Here is an 18,701-nt window from a genome sequence, read left to right on the forward strand (position 1 = left end):
CTGACGTAATGGCTTGCATAATGCCATGTCAAGTAACCAGGCCTGGCAGGCACACTGTCACACAGATCACTTACAGGGCCTTTTGTTAGCTTCTGTCATTAGGAGAAGAAGGCTCCTTACTCAGCCAGAGATGTTTGAGATAGTCTAGTTCTGGATCACAGAGCCTAGCAGATAGGAACCTTGTGCACAGTTAAGGTCTGGGACTGCATGCAAAACAGAAATAGTGAAATATCACAGTGAGGATCATTCAAATTTGATATTTTTTCTAAAGATTTCTTAATAACTATGTGGATGTAGCTTACGCCATTTCGTTTCGTCATTGCTGCTTTTGTTGTTGTTGTTTTTGAGTTCCCGTATTAGCTTGGCCATTATTAGCCATGTTAGCACATGGTGCTTCAAGCCTATTAAGCCTCAAGTGATGTAAGGCTGAGCAAACAGTGTACGTGCTGTGCTGCTGTCCACACTGACCTGTAGGTCAGCGCTGTCATGCAGAGCAGTTTGTCTTAATATTTGTTGTGAGGGTAAATCACATTGGAATGAATTCTCTTCTTTTTCTCTCTTTTTTTTGTTTGTTTCTTTGTTTTTTTTTAGCACTGCCAGTAACTCAAACAAGAGCACGCCCGCCTGCTCACCAGTCCTGCGTAAACGCTCGCGCTCTCCCACACCACAGAGCCAGGAGGGTGAGAACATGGTGGAGAAGGGTTCAGACCACTCCTCTGACAAGTCCCCCTCCACGCCTGAGCAGGTTGTCCAGAGAACGTACTCCGTGCAGTCGGCGCGAAGCGGGGGAAAGAACTCAAAGGTGAGTACACGGGAGATTCGCCTTTTTATCTTCTCGATGCATCATCTGGAATCTGATCAGATGGAAATACAATACGGACTGAAACACGGTGCACTTTCACTGGCATATTAAAAAAATTTTAAAAAACGGATAAAACAGAGGATCCAGCTCTCAGCATCGCTCAGCCCTTTTTGAGCTGTGTGTCCTTTCCACCCAAAACACTCAGAACTGCAGGAAGAGAGGCCCCCGTACACCTCGACAACACTTTGCGTCACACAGAGCTGCTTCAGTGGGACACCAGGTGTCAATATCACAGACAAAGATAAAGGTGCGACGGGCAGGATAAGGCCTAAGTGGAACACTTAGTAATAATCCTCAGTAATAAATTATTCATTGAGAATTAATTAAACTGTAGTAAAAAATTATTTCAGTGTGAAGGAATTATCATTGATTATGTTTGATAATTATAGTTATTATTAGTTTGTACACTAACTGATTTGACTGGGCGTCAATCATTATCAGGGACGCTGCTTATTTTAACCAATTATTAAACATTATTAATTATAATGTAATATAATGTGTTTGTTCAAAATAAGTAAGCTGTTTATTAGCTATCTATTCACCATTTAACAATGATCTTTAGCATAAAGTGTTACCTGCTTTGACAATATGTTGTCTTTAACCTCAAACCTAAGCATACACATAATTACAGTTGAGTGCATTTTTACGTTGTTGTTTCCACTTTGGCTCAAATACAGTAAGATGGTGGAGACGAATTTCAGGACTCTGGAGAAGATTTGGTTTTATAACGTGAACGCTTACTCAGCAAGAATATAATCGTGTAGGAAACAGACATAAATCAATAGGAGGGCACCAAAATGAGGTTAGCAACTACCTGCCATGCTTTGGATTTCCTCTGTGATTTTAGTCCTGATGTGTTGCATTACATTTTTTCATCTTCTAAATTAGTCCTCCTGACTCTCTGACAGTCGTGTTGATATTTTAACTCTTGTGATCCAGCTGTGTAACTGTGGCTGCACTAACACGTCAGTGTTGGCCCGGCTTTAGTTATTCTCTAGTGTAGTGACGCACGTGTTAGGATCGGTTATTGACTTGGTAGGTGCCTGATGATCTGTAACTATCACTCCACCCCTCCAAAACCAATCTGAACAGATAACACTATTCTCTCTATTCCTCCTGAACACACATTTTTTCACTAATTTTACAATAAAAGATTAAAGAATCAGTAAAGTTTTATATTGTACCTGTTTTAGCTTGCTAAACAACAAAATTAATCCAGGAAATGACTTACATTGACAAATGTAAAATGTAAACAATGGTTTCAAATCAGAGATTAGGATTTCTTGCGCTGAGCATGTTCTCTGTGTAGCTTTCAAGTGTTGCAGCGTTTTCTTTTTTGGATCTATCTGAGTTCTCATCAGCATTTCTCGTCACAAGCGAATTTAAATCTTTGAAAGTCAGGTATTCTCACAGAAGATGCAAGCCATCACACTCCATCTCCTTTTTTGCCTTTGCCTCATCCGTCTCCGCTGATCTCCGTTGGGTTTTTGAGATCGTTTTCATTTCTCCACATCACACTGTGCACGCCGTCTCTCTCTTCGCTGCTGCTGCTGCTGCTGCTGCTACATGCCATAATGATATTACATACCATCTGATAAAGACTGTTCAGCTCTTCTGTTGGTACTGTCAGCTGTTTCTTCTTGCAGTTTGTTTCGTTTTTGGGGTTTCATTTTTCTATCTGATTTTTTTGTTCTTTGTTCTTCTCCTGATTGCATGCTAGTCTCACAAGCGTCTTTCCAAAGTAAGCATTACTCTTTTTTTCTGTTCTTCTAATATTTCCGTGCCCACTTCCCCTCTGCAACACCTCCTGTCTTGTGAGCTACACTGTGAAAAATCCCCCCAAAAAACAACATTCCTGTTTTTCGAATGCTTCCCCCTGAAACCCGGCTTGCCCCCTTGTGCACACTGCAGCCGTTGCGATCCCCATCTGCACCCTTCATCACAGCAGATGGACGTTTTTTGCAATACCAATAACCCTACGCAACCTTACTCACTTCCTTTCCTTTTCCTCTTTCCTTCCTTTCCCTTTCTGGTGGTTTTATATGACATGAATTTCTACAGAAATGTCACATCAGGATTATTTGTTGTTGTTTTTTTCCTATTCAGATGTAGAGAAATTCACTAAATAGATAAATAAATATTGCAAATAATTGTCCAAATTCCTTCCTGTTCCCTGCTTGGGCCTTTGTCCTGGAACTCTCTTTACAAACTTATCTCGCTATTACACTGCGGTAATGAGTGCTTTATATCTGTTATGCTGTGTACTGTAATTCCCTTGCTGTAGAAGGATGAACTCTTTAAAATACTGCCAGCATCCTAGTCCAGAGCAGCAGGACCGGATCTTTATTTAAGCAGCCTTTCTGTCATCACATGAAACAAATTTATCTTATTTTTTTTTTATATTTAATTAATAAAAAAATTTTTGCACCACAGGCCCCAAAATTCTCCAGACTGCGGTCACGTTTTGGCGCATCAGCTATACTGTAGCCCCATCATCTAGTTTGCTACTTGTCGCAGTGTTTTTCATGTCAGTCATTCAATTTATGGCTTGGCTATACAGTGACTCAGGCTATAGGATGCGATTAAAAAGCTTTTTTTTTTTTTACCACAAATGAATAGAAAGACGCAAAAATGGGAGAGTGAGTCAGTAAATTGGAGGTCGGTGTGAAGAGAGCCCTCCTGATGCTCTGTTTGCTGCTGCGCAGTCACACAATCAGTTTAGTGCACACACATAGATCCTAATTGATCATATGACTCTCCTTTTATGTGCCACAGTTCGAACCCTCTCCACCCCCACCCTAACTCTTTTGCAATATCTCCCATATATATAGATATATATATAATATATGTGTATGTATACATATATACACGAGCCTCTGTGGCCTGCAGTGGTCACATGACCTCAGCAATGGCATTAGGTCCAAGCAACGTGAGCTCGATCGCCCCAACCCTAATGATGCACAAATCAAAGATGCATTTGGTAGAAGAAACGTATGCGCCGTGCCTCTATGCAAAACGGCATAAACGGCAGTCCTGATGTAATAATAATAATCAATCAGGCATCTAATGTAACATATCCAGCTAGATGGAGAGGCTAACCTAACCACTCAGTCAGCCCTCTGACGCTGTTACATCGGTATTGGCAGTGTTATTTCAGAGTTGTACTTGAGCCACAGGCGCTTACGATATCAGTGTATCCATTCCTGTCAGTGTTTACGTTGCTCATTGCTTTAGTTGACATTTTTGTTTCTCTTTAATTTTCTTTCAGTATGACAGGCTAAACCTGATTAAAGTAAGCATTTCTTCTTGTTTTCATTTGACCCATTCACAATCCCTTCTGCCTCCCATTGAGTCCCTTAGGCCTCCACTTACCCATCATATAGAGATGGATTTCTAGTTCCTGTCCCTCTTGTCCTTTCCAGTGCGCCCCCACCCACTGACTCAATGCGAAAGGATCCTGATTTCATTCTGAAATGTTAAATAATCAGCCCGGCTTAATCAGAAGACTGATTCCACTGTAGTGATTGTCAGCACTGTAAATGACAAAATATTATTATTCGAGCCAATTCTTTGCCCCGACACAAAACTATTTCTTTAAAACAATATGTCCTAAAATTTAAACCAAGAAATCTTCCCCTCCTCTTATGTAGTCACAGGAAGTCAAACACAGTGGCACATGCATACATGCACACCTTGTCCAGACAGTGGACTCTGAGTCATTTCTCTCTGTCACCTTCAGATCAGAGTAGCGCACATTGGCCCAGCTATCATCACAGCCTTGAGCCCGCTTCTACAGCTAAATGCTAGCTGACGCTGCGCACACCAGAAAAGCAGCAAACCCTGTTGAACAGAAAACAAACAAACTAAATATGTCTGTGTTTTAAAATTACAGTTTTGCAATATTTAGGGCTTCATTCAGTCCATGATTTGTGTTTTGTGGCAATTTCTAAAGCTGCCAAGTCAAAGTGTAATACGAAACATATGACTCACTCTTCAGCTACACCGTCACAATCAACATCATCGACTTTTTTTTCTGTGTTCTTGCCAAAACTCAATCTGGATTATCCGCAAAGTCTGTTATTCACATCAGATTTAACTTACTGTGTCAGTTTGGGGTTTTTTTTGTTCTTTTATTAATATAATATTTCTTTGTCAATCATCCCTCTGCTGCCAGACACATGCTGTATGATGCACTTTCTCCTCTTTAGTCCCCGTCTTCTTCCCTCTTCTTTGTTCTCCCCTTTGAATGATCACCTGCATGTTCCCTCTGTGGGACTTTTTGCATTTAGACTGTTAGAGTTGAAAGCGTGTTTATGTGAATGGAATTGTGAATCTTATTAGGCCGCACCTCTGCTGCCCTCTGCTGCTGTAAAACCGCAACAGACGTGATTGTTTGTCTAAGAAGAGACCTCAAAAGAACAAATTATAGAAAATCACCAGTGACACGTTTCACACCCATTACAGCTCATTTAAATATCATCACTAAACTACAAAGGTGAATTAATTTTCACATTTTCTTTAAAAAATAAACTCCACGCAGGCAATGTGATGATTTTTGAAGACATATCGATGTACGTCTTGTTGTAAAGGTATTTTGAAATACAAACATAGTATATCCAGTCAGCGAATGCAGCACGCAACATGCTTTAGAATTAAATTACTTTCAGTTCCACCAACACAGGAAGCAGGTCTTCCTTGGAAGATTTGGGGAAAAGTCCTATATTTGATTGATAAGTAGACATGTCTGTCTGGGTGCTTATGTAAGTGGACTGGAAGATAATTTAACCCTCCATCGTTTCCATGTTCAGGATAGAGTACATTATTTAAATAGTGTGGGGAATTCTGCTGTTAAGAAATTGTTGTTTTACATCTGATGGATCTGGTTATTAAAAAGGTGATTGATCGTGTGTATCTGCATAAGCCTTCAAGCCTGCTGCACTGTTCACTAGTTCCACGGAGTTAAATGCTTTTCCTCTTTTTCTCTTTCCACAGAAGAGCCAAAGCTGGTACAACGTAAGTCACGCCTTCTTTATCTCCTTCTGTCTGTGTGTGTGTGTGTGTGTGTGTGTGTGTGTGTGTGTGTGCGCGTGTGTTTGTGTTTGTGTGCTGGGGTGTCTTCATGTCATGTTTGTGACACCTGAAAGTGTTGGTTTAGTTGCTAACACTGCTTAGGAGCTGAAAGGTCTGTTGTCCTTGACCTTGTTTACTGGAGAACTGAACCACTAGTGTGCGTTACTGGTCCTGCAGGAAGGGATTAGCAGGAGGCTTAAAATAGCAGCAAGTGGGCCTTTGATGCAGCAAGCAAGACAACAATCCTTCAGCACTGCAGTGCAAGATTTGACTAATATGCCCACATATTTGACTGGTATCACACAGTATAGAATCGACGCAGATTGTTGCAGTTCTGTGTTTTCACCACAAGGTGGTGTGCTAACACTATTTTCCTAACCATGGTTCTCTTTGTAGATCGCCACTGAACATCCACTTAACAAATATTTTAAACCCTTTTTTTTTTAAACAAAAAGGTTGCCAGCTGTGTGGGTTTAAGTGGATTTAACCACTAATAAGTGAGAACATAGTTTCTACAGAAGGGTCTTTATTGGATTTTTCCCCCCCATTTTGTGCTCCTTTTATTTCTTCTGTTGGTTTATTTCCTTTCTTTTATTCCCTGTGTGTACACTCTGCCCCTCTCTCCCCAGCATGAAAGACAACACATCCTGAGAGTAAGCATGACTTGTATTTTTGTCCAGCCCTGATTATCTTTGACTTGTCTCTCTTGCTCTCAGACTGGTGGGATTTTTTGATATCCCTCCTGCCTGTTTCTCATTCCATTGCCTTCCCTCAGCACTCAGCGTTGCTACCGCCAGCAAGTGACACGCTGAAATAGAAAGCACTGTGCTGTCATGATAAAGCTCAAAACAAGATCTTCCATATTGTGTTTTCAACACAGTGTAGAAGAATCGTACAGCACAATTATTCTTTCGTAGCAGTAACAGTGTTCAAAGGGTTTGCATTTTACACGTGGACCTGTGAGCACAAGTGAATTTCTATTTCTGGCGTGCAACAGGTGGTAGCACACTGAGTTCCTCACTGTACTAAGCAGCTCAGTAAACCATCACAAGGGCTTCTGAATGCGCCATGGGAATGAAGCATGGTGCTTTAGGTTGTGGCACGTTTTCCTCCTGCCCAGCTCTCTTTCCTGCGTCCTGATAAGCACGGGCACTTGGTCTGGCATTAAAACAAGTAGAAACACAAGGCCCTAACTAAACATAGCTGAAACATGAAAAAGGATTCTGAAAGCTTTTCAATACTTCGCTAATGCACTCAGCTGTAATAAACCCATTTCATTTCCTCTACTGACCTACTATCTGGAACAGACCCGTAACAAGTGATAATCACTGCTGTAAGTGCCGTCCTGTGGTTCTCAAACTGTGGGGTGGGCCCCCTGGTGGAGAATAGAGGCACCACAGGGGAAGGAGCCACATTAACTTAAATTATTACAGTTTAAGCAGAGGAGGCAGACGCATGAGCGTTTCCTGATGCTATTATTATTAGTTTTATTTCAATAAAATTACCAGAAAATAGACATTATAGTTTGCAAACCACTGGACTGCACTGATAATCTCTCACAGATGTCACTGTCATACTTACAGATGATATACTGCCGGCTACCAGCACAGTGAACTTGTCGTGTACAAGATGGCAGGATAATCTGCCCTTACCTCCAGATTATGTTGCTGTCAACAAATCTCTGTAAAAGGCCAAACTTAACAGTGAAGCCACCCTGCTCATTAATTGCCACGTTTTCTTGTTCCTTTGTCTTGCAGATCTGCATTTTTGTCAGCGGAAGCACTGCGTGCCGTGTTTTTACCCTGAACACGGTCACAACTGTTTACATGCATGCTCCTTCGAGTCCCTTTGTACTACAAGCCTGCCGTCTGTATCAGTTCTGCAGCTGAAAACAGTCCACACATATACTGCATATAAATATATGCATTAGCTTACAGCACCCAGATGTTGAAAGGAAATTATTTAGTCTTTAAATAAGACTGAAATGTTTGGTGATGAGTAAATGCTATGGACACAAAAGACAAATCTACTGTGGCTTACAAGTTAAAAATAGTATTTTGTTTTGACATACAGAGAAGACTTGAGCCATCAAATTTAAATCAGCACATGTGATGCAGGGATGAAGCTTTCCAGCATTAACTCACATTAAGCACATCAAGCTAAGAGTTGCACCCAAACAAGCCAGTCAGTCTTTGTAGCTTCGTCAACTTCTTAAGAGTAAGAAGTTCACGTTGTTGTTATTTCGAAGTTGCGTTGGCTCAAGACTAAAACTACATAGAGTGTGTATGTGAGACAACTTCAACAGGATAGCTGGCCTCAGGTCTCCGAGCCTCAAACAGGGAGGAAAAGCCTGAAAATAAGAAATGTTTATGGAGTAATCCCTTAATATGAATATTCAGAATTGGCATTACAATGTTCTCTTCAAACCCCGCTGACAATTTGAATCGGGGTGAAATTCACCATCACAGCTGATTCATAATGGTGAATTGAATTAACTGCTCAGCATCGGGGCTACCTTCCTGACATCTTGTACACTAATCTTTACACACATGTGTTTTTACTAAAGCTCAATCAGCCGGAGAAACGTGTGTCTAACAGATCCTTTTTCAGTTCACTTGGTTCTGACACGTAGGTGTTGTAGCATTTATGCGCCTGCTTGTCAGACACTGTGTGCATGTGTGTGTGTGCACGTCTACGTGGCAGTAGCGATCGGCCACGACTTCGAAACTACAGTGACTAAACATCCACCTTTCCTAACGCGAGCCCGTACGAGGTAGGCACGGTCACCTCACTTTCTTAGGAGCAGCATAACTGCGTTTTCTTATTCGCTTTGCATCTACACAAATGTGTGGCCTCCAGGAAGTTGGCAGGAAAAGAGAAAACAAGCAACAAACAGCAAGATAAGAGATATCTGGACAGTAGACAGTGCATGAGTTTAGTGCATGGAGACCAACTTTCCATAAAATGAACAACAGCGGTAGTAAAATAGAGAGTTTATTGTTAATAGGATAAACACACTCCTCCGGTACACAGCATAAAACCCCACCCAGGTTTGCAGTACCAGTCTCCTCCATCCCCTACTGTTTGTCCAGCATGTTAATAGTTAACCAGATCGATACACGCTGTGTGTTGGTAGTTCCACTTTATACCCCGTTCGTCCTAGGCGTCACTGTGCCGCCTGACCTCTGCATGCAAAGTCACAGTCAAGTCAATGAACTCTTTCTTTCCTTAAGCTATAAAGCTACAAAATCGACACGAATACACGGAAATACCACAAGTACGGGATGAACCTTCATTAAGTTTCATGCTCATGATGTAAAGGCATGTTTTCCAAGAAGCCTGTGATATTTTTCTTTCTGCTTCCTCAACTTACGCAAAGATGGGACTCGTGGCTGGATTCCAGTGCCCAAATATGACTTATAAATTTGCTTAGAGCAATGAAAATCCAAGCCACAGTTACACTTGTTTTGTGTTTTGTTTTTTTTTTCTCTCTGTTTGTTTTTTGTTTTGCTCACCAGTCAGACCTCCATAACTGCGCCCACGTTTTTGAGCGCCGAAGCATTTTTTTTGTTAAGAAAATCTATCGATTTTAAGTGCTGCTGAAGTAGAAGCTCTCCATCCTTCTCGCCCACTGAAAGTAGCAGAGGGGGATCAGGTGTCAGGAGTGCATGAATGACCTCAATACCAAGGCAGGAAGGAACCACTCCATACTTGCAGTTTCTTGAAATCGCCGGCGTTCAGCACGTTCAGTACTCGTACTTTGGATTCCAGCGGCCTTTCATTCATAAAATAAACGTTAAAAGCCCAAGAGCAAAGAATTATCGAGCGCGTATTTATTCATTCTCCTCGCTCTGCTATTTAAACCCTGGCTTGCGACCCGGTGCAGTCCCTTTCAAGATTGATGGTGTTGTTTTGCAGCCAGAGGTAACTGGAGGTTATGCTCACATCTGTTCTCTATAACTCAATCACTCGCTCAGACTGTAAGACGGACTCAACACATACTTTGGCTTTTTTTCCCTTTATTCAGTCCTACTTTTTTCCCCTACAGCTACATCTTTGTTTATATTAATCCTCCAGTCTGCAGAGTAAACTCGCCTCATTCTTTGCTGGTCATAAACAGAGTAATTATCAGGCACTCAGACCTGGACAGCAATACACACACACACACACACACTCACTCATGCTCTGCTTGCACACTTACGAGGAGGAGTAAGCAGAAAAAAGGAAAAGGCTACTGGCGTGATAATAAAGGACTTGTTGGCTGGGGTTACTAGAGGGCAACGGCCGTAACTCCTCTCCCTGTCTGCGTGAAAGGAAGCGAGAGAGAGGCACAGAAAGACAGAGTGAGACAGGAATCATGTGGCTGGAGTGCGTTGTGTCCACTGCTCAGTGTTGAAAGGGAGCAGCACCCAAGAGGAGGAGGGGAGCGCGGATACTACAGCTTCAAACTGCTGCACACGTTGTCTGGCTTCTCTTATTTTCCCAACTTTTCTCGAACTGACAAGTCAAGTCGGCTGTGAGACGAGCCCACTGGGGCGCATTTTTGGAAAACTTGTTTCCATCCAGGCAGCAAAAAGGATCTGGCGCCCTGAATATGGAACTGGATGAGGACTGTACGCTGTCTGACTGGGAGGCCATGCTGGAGCTGGATGAGGCGTTGGCATTGTGGGTTCTGCAGGGTCCAGCTAGAGGGGAATGGGGTTGGGAGTGGGGCTGGGCTGCCTCAGACCTTCAAGACCCCGAGTGGGACAGTGAGGAGATTCCTGCTGTAAGTCGACCCCAGCTCGTAAGCTGAAAACATCACGGGGAGAAGCGTTGAAAAATGAAAATGTAACCTTGAAGCGGCAAAACAGAGGGTCGCCCAGAGGGCTTTTTTAGGGAACTTTGTGTGCTGTGCATGCTGCTGTGAGCGTAGTTCTGTGGTAAATCCCCACCAATAATTCAAACAAGTGGTTTGGCTGTGAGTCTTTGCTATTTGAAATCTTCTTGAGCTCACATAGGCCTGTTGTTTGGCATGATTGTCCAGTTACTATGTGAGTGATTTCATTTGTCAACAGCGGAGGTTGTTTCTAGAGTTGTTTTAAAAAATGGAAACATGATGATGTCTGCAGAGAACGGCATGATTTTTTTTAAGAACACTTTCAGTTTTTTGGCTTTAGACTTCTCCCTTGAGCCTCGATCAAAAGGAATATGTATTTTCTTTTCTTTCTGCTTAACTCTTGTTGCTGTTATGTTTTCCTGAAGTTTTCCTGTTGAAGGAAAGCATCTGGCACGGACAGTGAGAGCCTTCCCTCTGGTACACATTTGGAGATATATCACAGGCTAATCTAGTCAGCTGAAGCCAAGCATAAAGAAAAATACTGGTCATATGAAACAGAATATGCTTCCCGTTTGATCCTAATAAGCCAACACTGTCTGCTTGTTTACACTTGAGATTTCATCGATGATCCAACAAAAGCCTCACTGTCAGAAATATGTCGCCCTGTAATGCAAATAGGATATCCTGACTCATAAATACCAGTCATGGCAGCATGTGTTTTGAATGATTTGCACTGGGCTGATTCTTTCCTTGTATTGCGCTTTAAATCGGTTATGATGCGTCCTTTCAGATATCTCGGGCTACGTACCTCTGCTTGCCGTACTCTGTATTTCCATTTGCAGTAACTGTGAAAATCCCCCACAGGATGAAAGTCACGGCATGATTAAAGTAAAGCGGACATACCGATCAAACCTGTGGGTGGTTTTAACAAGGTTATCTCACATGCTCGTGGAAACAAGTAACCCAGGCTGTGTGACAGAGGCAACACTTGTGAACAGAGCATGAGGATGCGAGTGTGTGTTTGTTTGTGTGTGTGTGGTTTCTGACTCTGCCTGTCACTGCAGGTGCTGAGCCCGACATACAAGCAGCGCAATGAGGACTTTAGGAAACTCTTCAAGCAGCTCCCTGACACAGAGAGACTCATTGTGGGTGAGTGTACACACTGAGGCCATCTGAGTACTGGCAGGGTGCAGCCAGCTTGGTAGTAATTAGAAAATGATTAATCCTTCCGGAGCAGACAAGTACGGGATATTCCCACCGGCTGACATCATGGCATGACTGTAAATATGTGTCGATTTTTGTCACTGAGTAAAATAAATCCCACGGTCTTCAGAGGCCTTAGTGTCATCGTTTGAGGAGACCTTTTCCTTTTCGGGCACTCATGTGAACACGTAATGTGAACACAAGTTTCGCTCATTTGTTGTTGAGAGTTTCTCAGTGTTCCTATGAGTACAGTCATTGTTGTAAATGCTTCCGACTAAATCAAACTGCATGTGAACTTGACTCGAACTTGCTGAAATGGTCAGTTTTGTGTCCTATTTGTTGTTGTTGTTTCTGTGCTACATGGTGCAGTTCCTGTGCCGTCTTTTTTCTCATTTTCCATCATGTCTGATTTCATGACTCATCCATGTTGCAGACTACTCCTGTGCTCTTCAGCGGGACATCCTCCTGCAGGGACGACTCTACCTCTCTGAGAACTGGATCTGTTTCTATAGCAACATCTTCCGCTGGGAAACGCTGGTATTGCTGCACTTCTGTGCATTCTTTCTGGCAGTATTGGGTGTGTGTGTGTGTGTAAGTAATGGTGTACATTTGTGTGTTTGTTTAAAGCTGACGGTGCGGCTAAAGGACATCTGCTCAATGACAAAGGAGAAGACCGCCCGGCTCATTCCCAATGCCATCCAGGTCTGCACGGACACTGAGAAGGTAAGGGATACGCAAGACTTTGTTTTCAGTGTGTACATGTCAGTGTTTATTGATGATGTGGCTGCTGATAGAAGCACAAAGATGAAGTGTGAAGTTTACAGAGCTGTGCTCTCTGCTCAGATTCAGCCAAATACTGCCAAACTGATCAGACAGCTACAAATGGATGATGAGATAAAGCACCCCGGGAGTGCAAACCAAGAGTTTCTTAAGGAAAAACAACAGGATATTCTTCTATGGCCCAGTCAGTCATCTGATCTCAGTGAAACAGAGGCGTTTTTTTAGTTATTAAATGCAAAACTGCAAGCAAATGACACAAGCAAACAAGCTGCAAATTAAAGAGGTTTCAGTAACTTTCTAGTCCCTGTACTTTCTTGGGAAAAAAAATCTGAATTGAAGCTGAAAGTCTGCATTAGAATCACACATTAAATGTTTGATTTACAGCCCACTGTGGGGTGGTGGTGTGCAGAAGCAAAACTACAAAATTGCGTCTTTTTCCTCAAACATTATGGAGGGCACCCGTAAATGTGTCAGAAATATGTGCTTTAGTTTTTATTTTCATTGATTTCAACTAATTTACAAAATTATTTCTCCCTTTCATTTTGTATTTTGTTACTTTTTAGTTCCCACTTATTTAATCTCCCAGAACTGACTCTCTTCCCTTTTTTTCTATTTGCATGTCTTTGTACATGATGCAAATTCCTTTATTTATGGTGTTATTTTAGTTCCATGTCGGCTAATACGAGATCGCGTTTTATTCTCTGCAGCACTTCTTCACCTCGTTCGGAGCCAGGGACAGGACGTACATGATGATGTTTAGACTGTGGCAGAATGCGCTGCTCGACAAGGTCAGCAAATCCAATTTGTGACTTTATGCTTTGGTCTATATTTTTTTTCTTTTGCCACACATGGGATGACAACAACAAATTGCTGCATGGTTCCCTCCTCACTCTCTTCGTTCCTTATAACTGGTTTGTTGATCTTCTGCAGCCTCTGTGCCCCAAAGAGCTCTGGCACTTTGTTCATCAGTGCTATGGCAACGAGCTCGGCCTGACCAGTGACGACGAGGACTACGTTCCTCCCGATGATGACTTTAACACCATGGGGTATGTCTGGCTATGGTGCTGCATCAGTTACTATGGCTACCACTATAAATATTGTCATTTGGTTGCCTAATTTCCCAAATTAGAAAATAATTATTCCGGCCAACATGAGCCAGAGCCAGTAAATACTGAGTATTTTCTGTGCCGATGTACTATTAATACAGTTACGGTTTGAATGCTTTTATTCTACAATGCACTCACAGTGAAGGCTAAAGGCTTTGTTGCGAACATGTCTACATACACATAAGAGACAGTTTGCCTCAAAATCAAGTTTACATGTTTCTCCCCTAGTGCTAGTTATCGATCTCGATCTTTTTGTGTTGAGCTCATCAGTTTTGGGTGGAGGTGTCTGTGTTCCTTATGACATAATGTAAATAAATGGCACTTGGCTCACTGTGCTCAGAAGAGCCAAAAAATGTATTTGAACAAGTCGTTCATTCGAGAACTCATGACCTACCTCTGCAACATAGAAGCACATGAACCCGTGACGGTGTGACATGACACAAACATGTGACATAATATAAACATACAGAAACAATAGCACTCCCCTCATGTTAGCTAGTTCCTTTGATTGGCCAGCGTGAAAAACATTCCTACATAAAACCACAAACCATGCTGCCTTTGCAGTGGTTGATTCATAGACAGTGACAAGGTCATGCTCGCAATCAGTAGCCATCTGGGTGTGTCAAGTTGACAATAAAATGTCAATAAAAAGGACTCACTCTGCTATCAGTTTGTGATTGAACGGGGTCAAGTCAGCAGCCTCTGATAACACGGGAATTACCTGTGACAGATAAGCAGAAATTAGAAATCTCTTGCCATCTGTTGTAAATCCATTGCTGTCTACAATCAGAGAAATTCACATTTACTGCTTACATCCAGACTACAGGCAGAAACTCATATATTTGTAACTTAGCTATTCTATTATCGCAGACGTCTCTACAGCTGCAGTAAAGTCTGGGGCTGTCACGTTTCTCCATTGCCTTCAGGTTCAGTGAGGAGATTCCCAATGAGGAGAATGAGATCAACAATGATAACTTGTCCAAGAACAACGTAGAAGCCAAGCCTGAAGGGAGCCCTCCTCCTGTACAAAAGAAGCTCATCCCAAACAGCACCATCCCCACCCCTGGCAACCACGATACCATCACAGTAAGTTGTTGCAGTTATGCTCTATACTCTGTTTTTAACCACGTAAAGCCTAAAACATGAAATCATTGGCAGACAATTCCTTTCTATTTTTTTATTTCAGTGTTTATTCTACCTTTTGACATTTTTCACGTTTTTAAAAAGGAAATAACATTTTACTTTGCATATAAGAGTTTTAATTTGTATCATTATTGCTCCATTCAGTATTTTTGTGCAGTTTTTTCAGGTTTTTCAGTATTTAAAAAAAACAAATCACAAAAATTTTAATCAAATCACATGCAAACCTCAGAATCTCTGAATAACTTCACCATATTGTTTTTCCGCAGTTTGACCTCCCAGCTGAGGAATATGCAGACTGCCTGCCAGATGGTGATCTGCTGGCTGTCCCTCTGGTGGTGGAGGAAAAGAATGAGACCAGTGGGCCTGCTGGTCCTGTCCCATCACCGTCACTGGACTTCAATGACAATGAAGACATCCCCACTGAGCTCAGTGATTCTTCAGAAACACACGACGAGGGTAATTGCAGAGAGCGGACGGTCTTTGCTAACAGGACGACTATTCATATAATTTAAAACCAGAACATAAGAAATGTATTTTCTTTATTTGTTATGTGTGTTTCTTTGCCACGTAGGAGAGGTACAAGCCTTCCATGAGGATCTCAATGGCAGGCAGCATATCAATGAGATCTACAAGTTCAGTGTGGACAAGCTGTATGACATCCTTTTCACGGAGTCTCAGTTCATGAGTGATTTCATGGAGCAGAGGCGATTCTCAGGTCGGTACGCCTGATGTTCCTGCACGTGATTCAGTCGAGTCACGTCTGAGCTCCTTGGAAAGAGTGCAAGCTAAAAAGACAGGCTTTATTCAATTCGAACATTTGCTTTTCAGATATAGTGTACCATCCATGGAAGAAGGAGGAAGATGGGAACCAGACCAGAGAAATCATGTACACCATCTCTCTGTCCAACCCCCTGGCTCCCAAAACAGCCACAGTCACTGAGACACAGGTAGTCATGTCAAGTAGAAACATGTTTAATTATTTAAGCTCTGCTGTGCTTTATGAGACACTTAAACTACATTTTGTTGATTGTATCAGACTCTATACAAAGCCAGTCAGGAGAGTGAGTGTTACATCATTGATGCTGAGGTCATCACACACGACGTCCCCTATCATGACTACTTCTACACTCTCAACCGCTACATGCTCACGAGGGTGGCCAAGAACAAGTGTCGGTTACGGTGAGTCATAAGACTTCGTGACATAATTATTTTTGGACCATCTTTCCCCGTGTTTAAATTATTTTTAAGTGTTTCTTTTCATGGTTTATCTCAATTTATTTACCATTTTATTGCAAAGACAGAAACTGTGTATGAATACAGTCATCCTCTTCTCCTAGGATATCAACAGAGCTGCGTTACAGGAAACAGCCATGGGGGCTGGTAAAAGGCTTCATAGAGAAGAACTTCTGGAGTGGGCTTGAAGAAAACTTCCGCCATCTTGGTAAACTCCATGGTTGTTTGGTTGGCTGTTTCGATTGGTCACATCAGTCATGTGGTTTTCTTAACAAGAAGACTCAGAGAGCGCAACTCGAAGAGCAAGGGCTAAACTAAAACCTTTATTTATGATGCTTTTATTACAACATGCTGACGTCAGCTTGTTTTTATTAGAATATGATGACATCAGCCTGTTATGGCGTCACTGTGAGCTCGTAGAGCATCGTATTTTTTCAAAAAAGGGGGTGTTATGCTCGATATGATCTTGGGCGCTAACAATGAAGGTCAAACTCAAATGCTCAGCCAACATGGTACCCGTCCTCCAAGGCCTGGTATATTGTTGTGAACTCCATAAAAATTGTGGGTAATATAGTTTTTTTTTACTGATTTTAACATTTGATGTGACCCTAGTTATACCTTAATTAAATCAGCTGAAGCTGTTATTGGTATCTACCATCACACAAAACTTTCACAATGATATCTTTGGACACTGGACTGCAGCAAACAGACAAACAGACAGACAAAGAAATGGAACCGATTACATACTCCCCCCATTCAAGGGGAGAAATAATGGCAACGATAGACTTAATCTAATCATTGCTTAATGCTTAAAGAGAGAACAAGAGCATGTGGATGTTTTCAACAAGCTGAAAGTGCATGGGTGTTATATATATTTATATGTAACAGGTGTGTTTTTCCTCTCTCAGAGTTGGAGCTGTCCAAGCTGGAGGAGATACTCATGGAGACTCACCAGCTGTCTCCAAAGGCAAAAGTGGTGAAGAACTCCACGGTGAGGCGCAAGAAGAGGCCGCTTCCCCACATGCGCAGCCAGCATCTGGATGAGGCCCTCAGCCCCGTTACCACGCCGACAGATGAGGAAGTGATCCAGAGGATCAAACACGTGGCCGGCTCCACGCAAACGAGACACCAGAGTCCAGAACACCTGCCCGGAGGCTTCGCTCTGTACAGCGTCTCCAAACTGCTGCTCATCATCAGCTTTGTGTAAGCAGCTCATCAGAGCACGCACGTGCACACGTCATTCCTGTGAGGATGGCTGCACAGTTGTCCATCAGGATGTAAATGTACATTTGACACATGCTGACATGACTTATTTTAATTTCCTTAGAAATATGTCATTATTGTTCTTTTGAGTGTAACTCCTTTCTCCTCTTCTTTCATTGCCATCCATAGGATCTGTCTCAGGTACACATATATGTTCTCTGATATATAGACAGATTACAAATTATAGAAAAACTAACAAACTGTCTTAGTAAGGTACTGGGCCACTATATGTCGGCCGATTGGCTTTAGCGTTCCTTAGCAAGTTTGCTCTTTTATTTAATGTCTCAATGTCGGTGGAGAGTGACTGACTGACTGATGCACAGTCCAAAGTTTCCTGTAGGCGTTCAGTGATGTTGAACTCTCATTACTCTAAAAACAGCTTTGTTCCCACGTGTGTGTATCAAACTATTTAGCGACGCCCTCGTGTCCTTTATCCTGGCAGAGAGGATAAAGTTTGCAAGTAGATCCAAACTATGTGAGCAAAATGCCCCCAAAGCATAACAGAGATTCATTTAATCATTACATTTGTCATCCGTCTGTATTCAGTATTTATTGAAAACCATCCCACAGTCAAAGTGTACTTTCAGTATACATCAGAGTGCTCATACCAGCTCATTAGAGGCATTATGAATGATTTCAAAGTGAAGCTGAGCCCTCGTTTGTTGACTCTCTTTCTTCATTTCTGTCTCTTTGCCCTCCTCCAGCCTGGTCCTGCTTGTGTTCCTCAACATGATGCTTTTCTACAAACTGTGGATGCTGGAGTACTCTGCGCAGTCCTTAACAACCTGGCAAGGTCTGCGGTTTCATGAAAGGTAAACACACCCCAACAGATCCATGTGTACACACGGTTTATTGCACTGTTTTTTTCATTACTCTTTACACAGAACTTTCTGTTAAACACATTAAAGATACCCAAACACTGTAATACAATTCCAGACAGGCACACACATCCGTAAAGTAAACTGCATCCATATTGCCTTGAACAGGAAATCTCCACGCTTGCTTACTGATTGTTAGCCGTCCCTTAAAATGGAAATAATGCTTCAGTGCCTGCACCCTTAGGTTGCTGTGTGTGTTTATCTGTGTGTGTGTTTTTCCAAGTAAACTCCCTCAGACGCAGATGGAGTGGGCCCAACTCCTGGAGGCACAGCAGCGGTACCACGATGCTGAGCTGCAAAAGTGGAGGGAGATTATCAAGTCATCTGTAGTGCTGCTGGACCAG

General features: G+C 42.2%; 1 protein-coding gene across 10 annotated transcripts in view; it reads left to right on the forward strand.

Annotated features, from left to right (window-relative positions):
* Window positions 1–18,701, forward strand: part of gramd1bb (GRAM domain containing 1Bb) — a 73,244-nt gene that overhangs the window by 50,210 nt on the left and 4,333 nt on the right. For 4 of the 10 annotated variants that reach the window (XM_080288408.1, XM_080288415.1, XM_080288416.1 and 1 more), the window contains 19 exons: window positions 592–802; window positions 2,583–2,603; window positions 4,131–4,154; window positions 5,855–5,875; window positions 6,562–6,585; window positions 11,816–11,900; window positions 12,388–12,491; window positions 12,582–12,677; window positions 13,442–13,522; window positions 13,665–13,780; window positions 14,767–14,926; window positions 15,250–15,439; window positions 15,555–15,698; window positions 15,812–15,930; window positions 16,020–16,162; window positions 16,321–16,424; window positions 17,125–17,419; window positions 18,184–18,291; window positions 18,581–18,701. In XM_080288408.1, coding sequence (XP_080144534.1) covers window positions 592–802; window positions 2,583–2,603; window positions 4,131–4,154; window positions 5,855–5,875; window positions 6,562–6,585; window positions 11,816–11,900; window positions 12,388–12,491; window positions 12,582–12,677; window positions 13,442–13,522; window positions 13,665–13,780; window positions 14,767–14,926; window positions 15,250–15,439; window positions 15,555–15,698; window positions 15,812–15,930; window positions 16,020–16,162; window positions 16,321–16,424; window positions 17,125–17,419; window positions 18,184–18,291; window positions 18,581–18,701 — 2,167 coding nt within the window. The remainder of the gene's footprint in view (window positions 1–591; window positions 803–2,582; window positions 2,604–4,130; window positions 4,155–5,854; window positions 5,876–6,561; window positions 6,586–11,815; window positions 11,901–12,387; window positions 12,492–12,581; window positions 12,678–13,441; window positions 13,523–13,664; window positions 13,781–14,766; window positions 14,927–15,249; window positions 15,440–15,554; window positions 15,699–15,811; window positions 15,931–16,019; window positions 16,163–16,320; window positions 16,425–17,124; window positions 17,420–18,183; window positions 18,292–18,580) is intronic. The other 6 variants (XM_080288413.1, XM_080288417.1, XM_080288410.1 and 3 more) reach the window with 5 other exon arrangements.

This window comes from Astatotilapia calliptera, chromosome 14 (genome assembly GCF_964374335.1).
Source record: "Astatotilapia calliptera chromosome 14, fAstCal68.1, whole genome shotgun sequence".
NCBI classification, from domain to species: Eukaryota; Metazoa; Chordata; class Actinopteri; order Cichliformes; family Cichlidae; genus Astatotilapia; species Astatotilapia calliptera.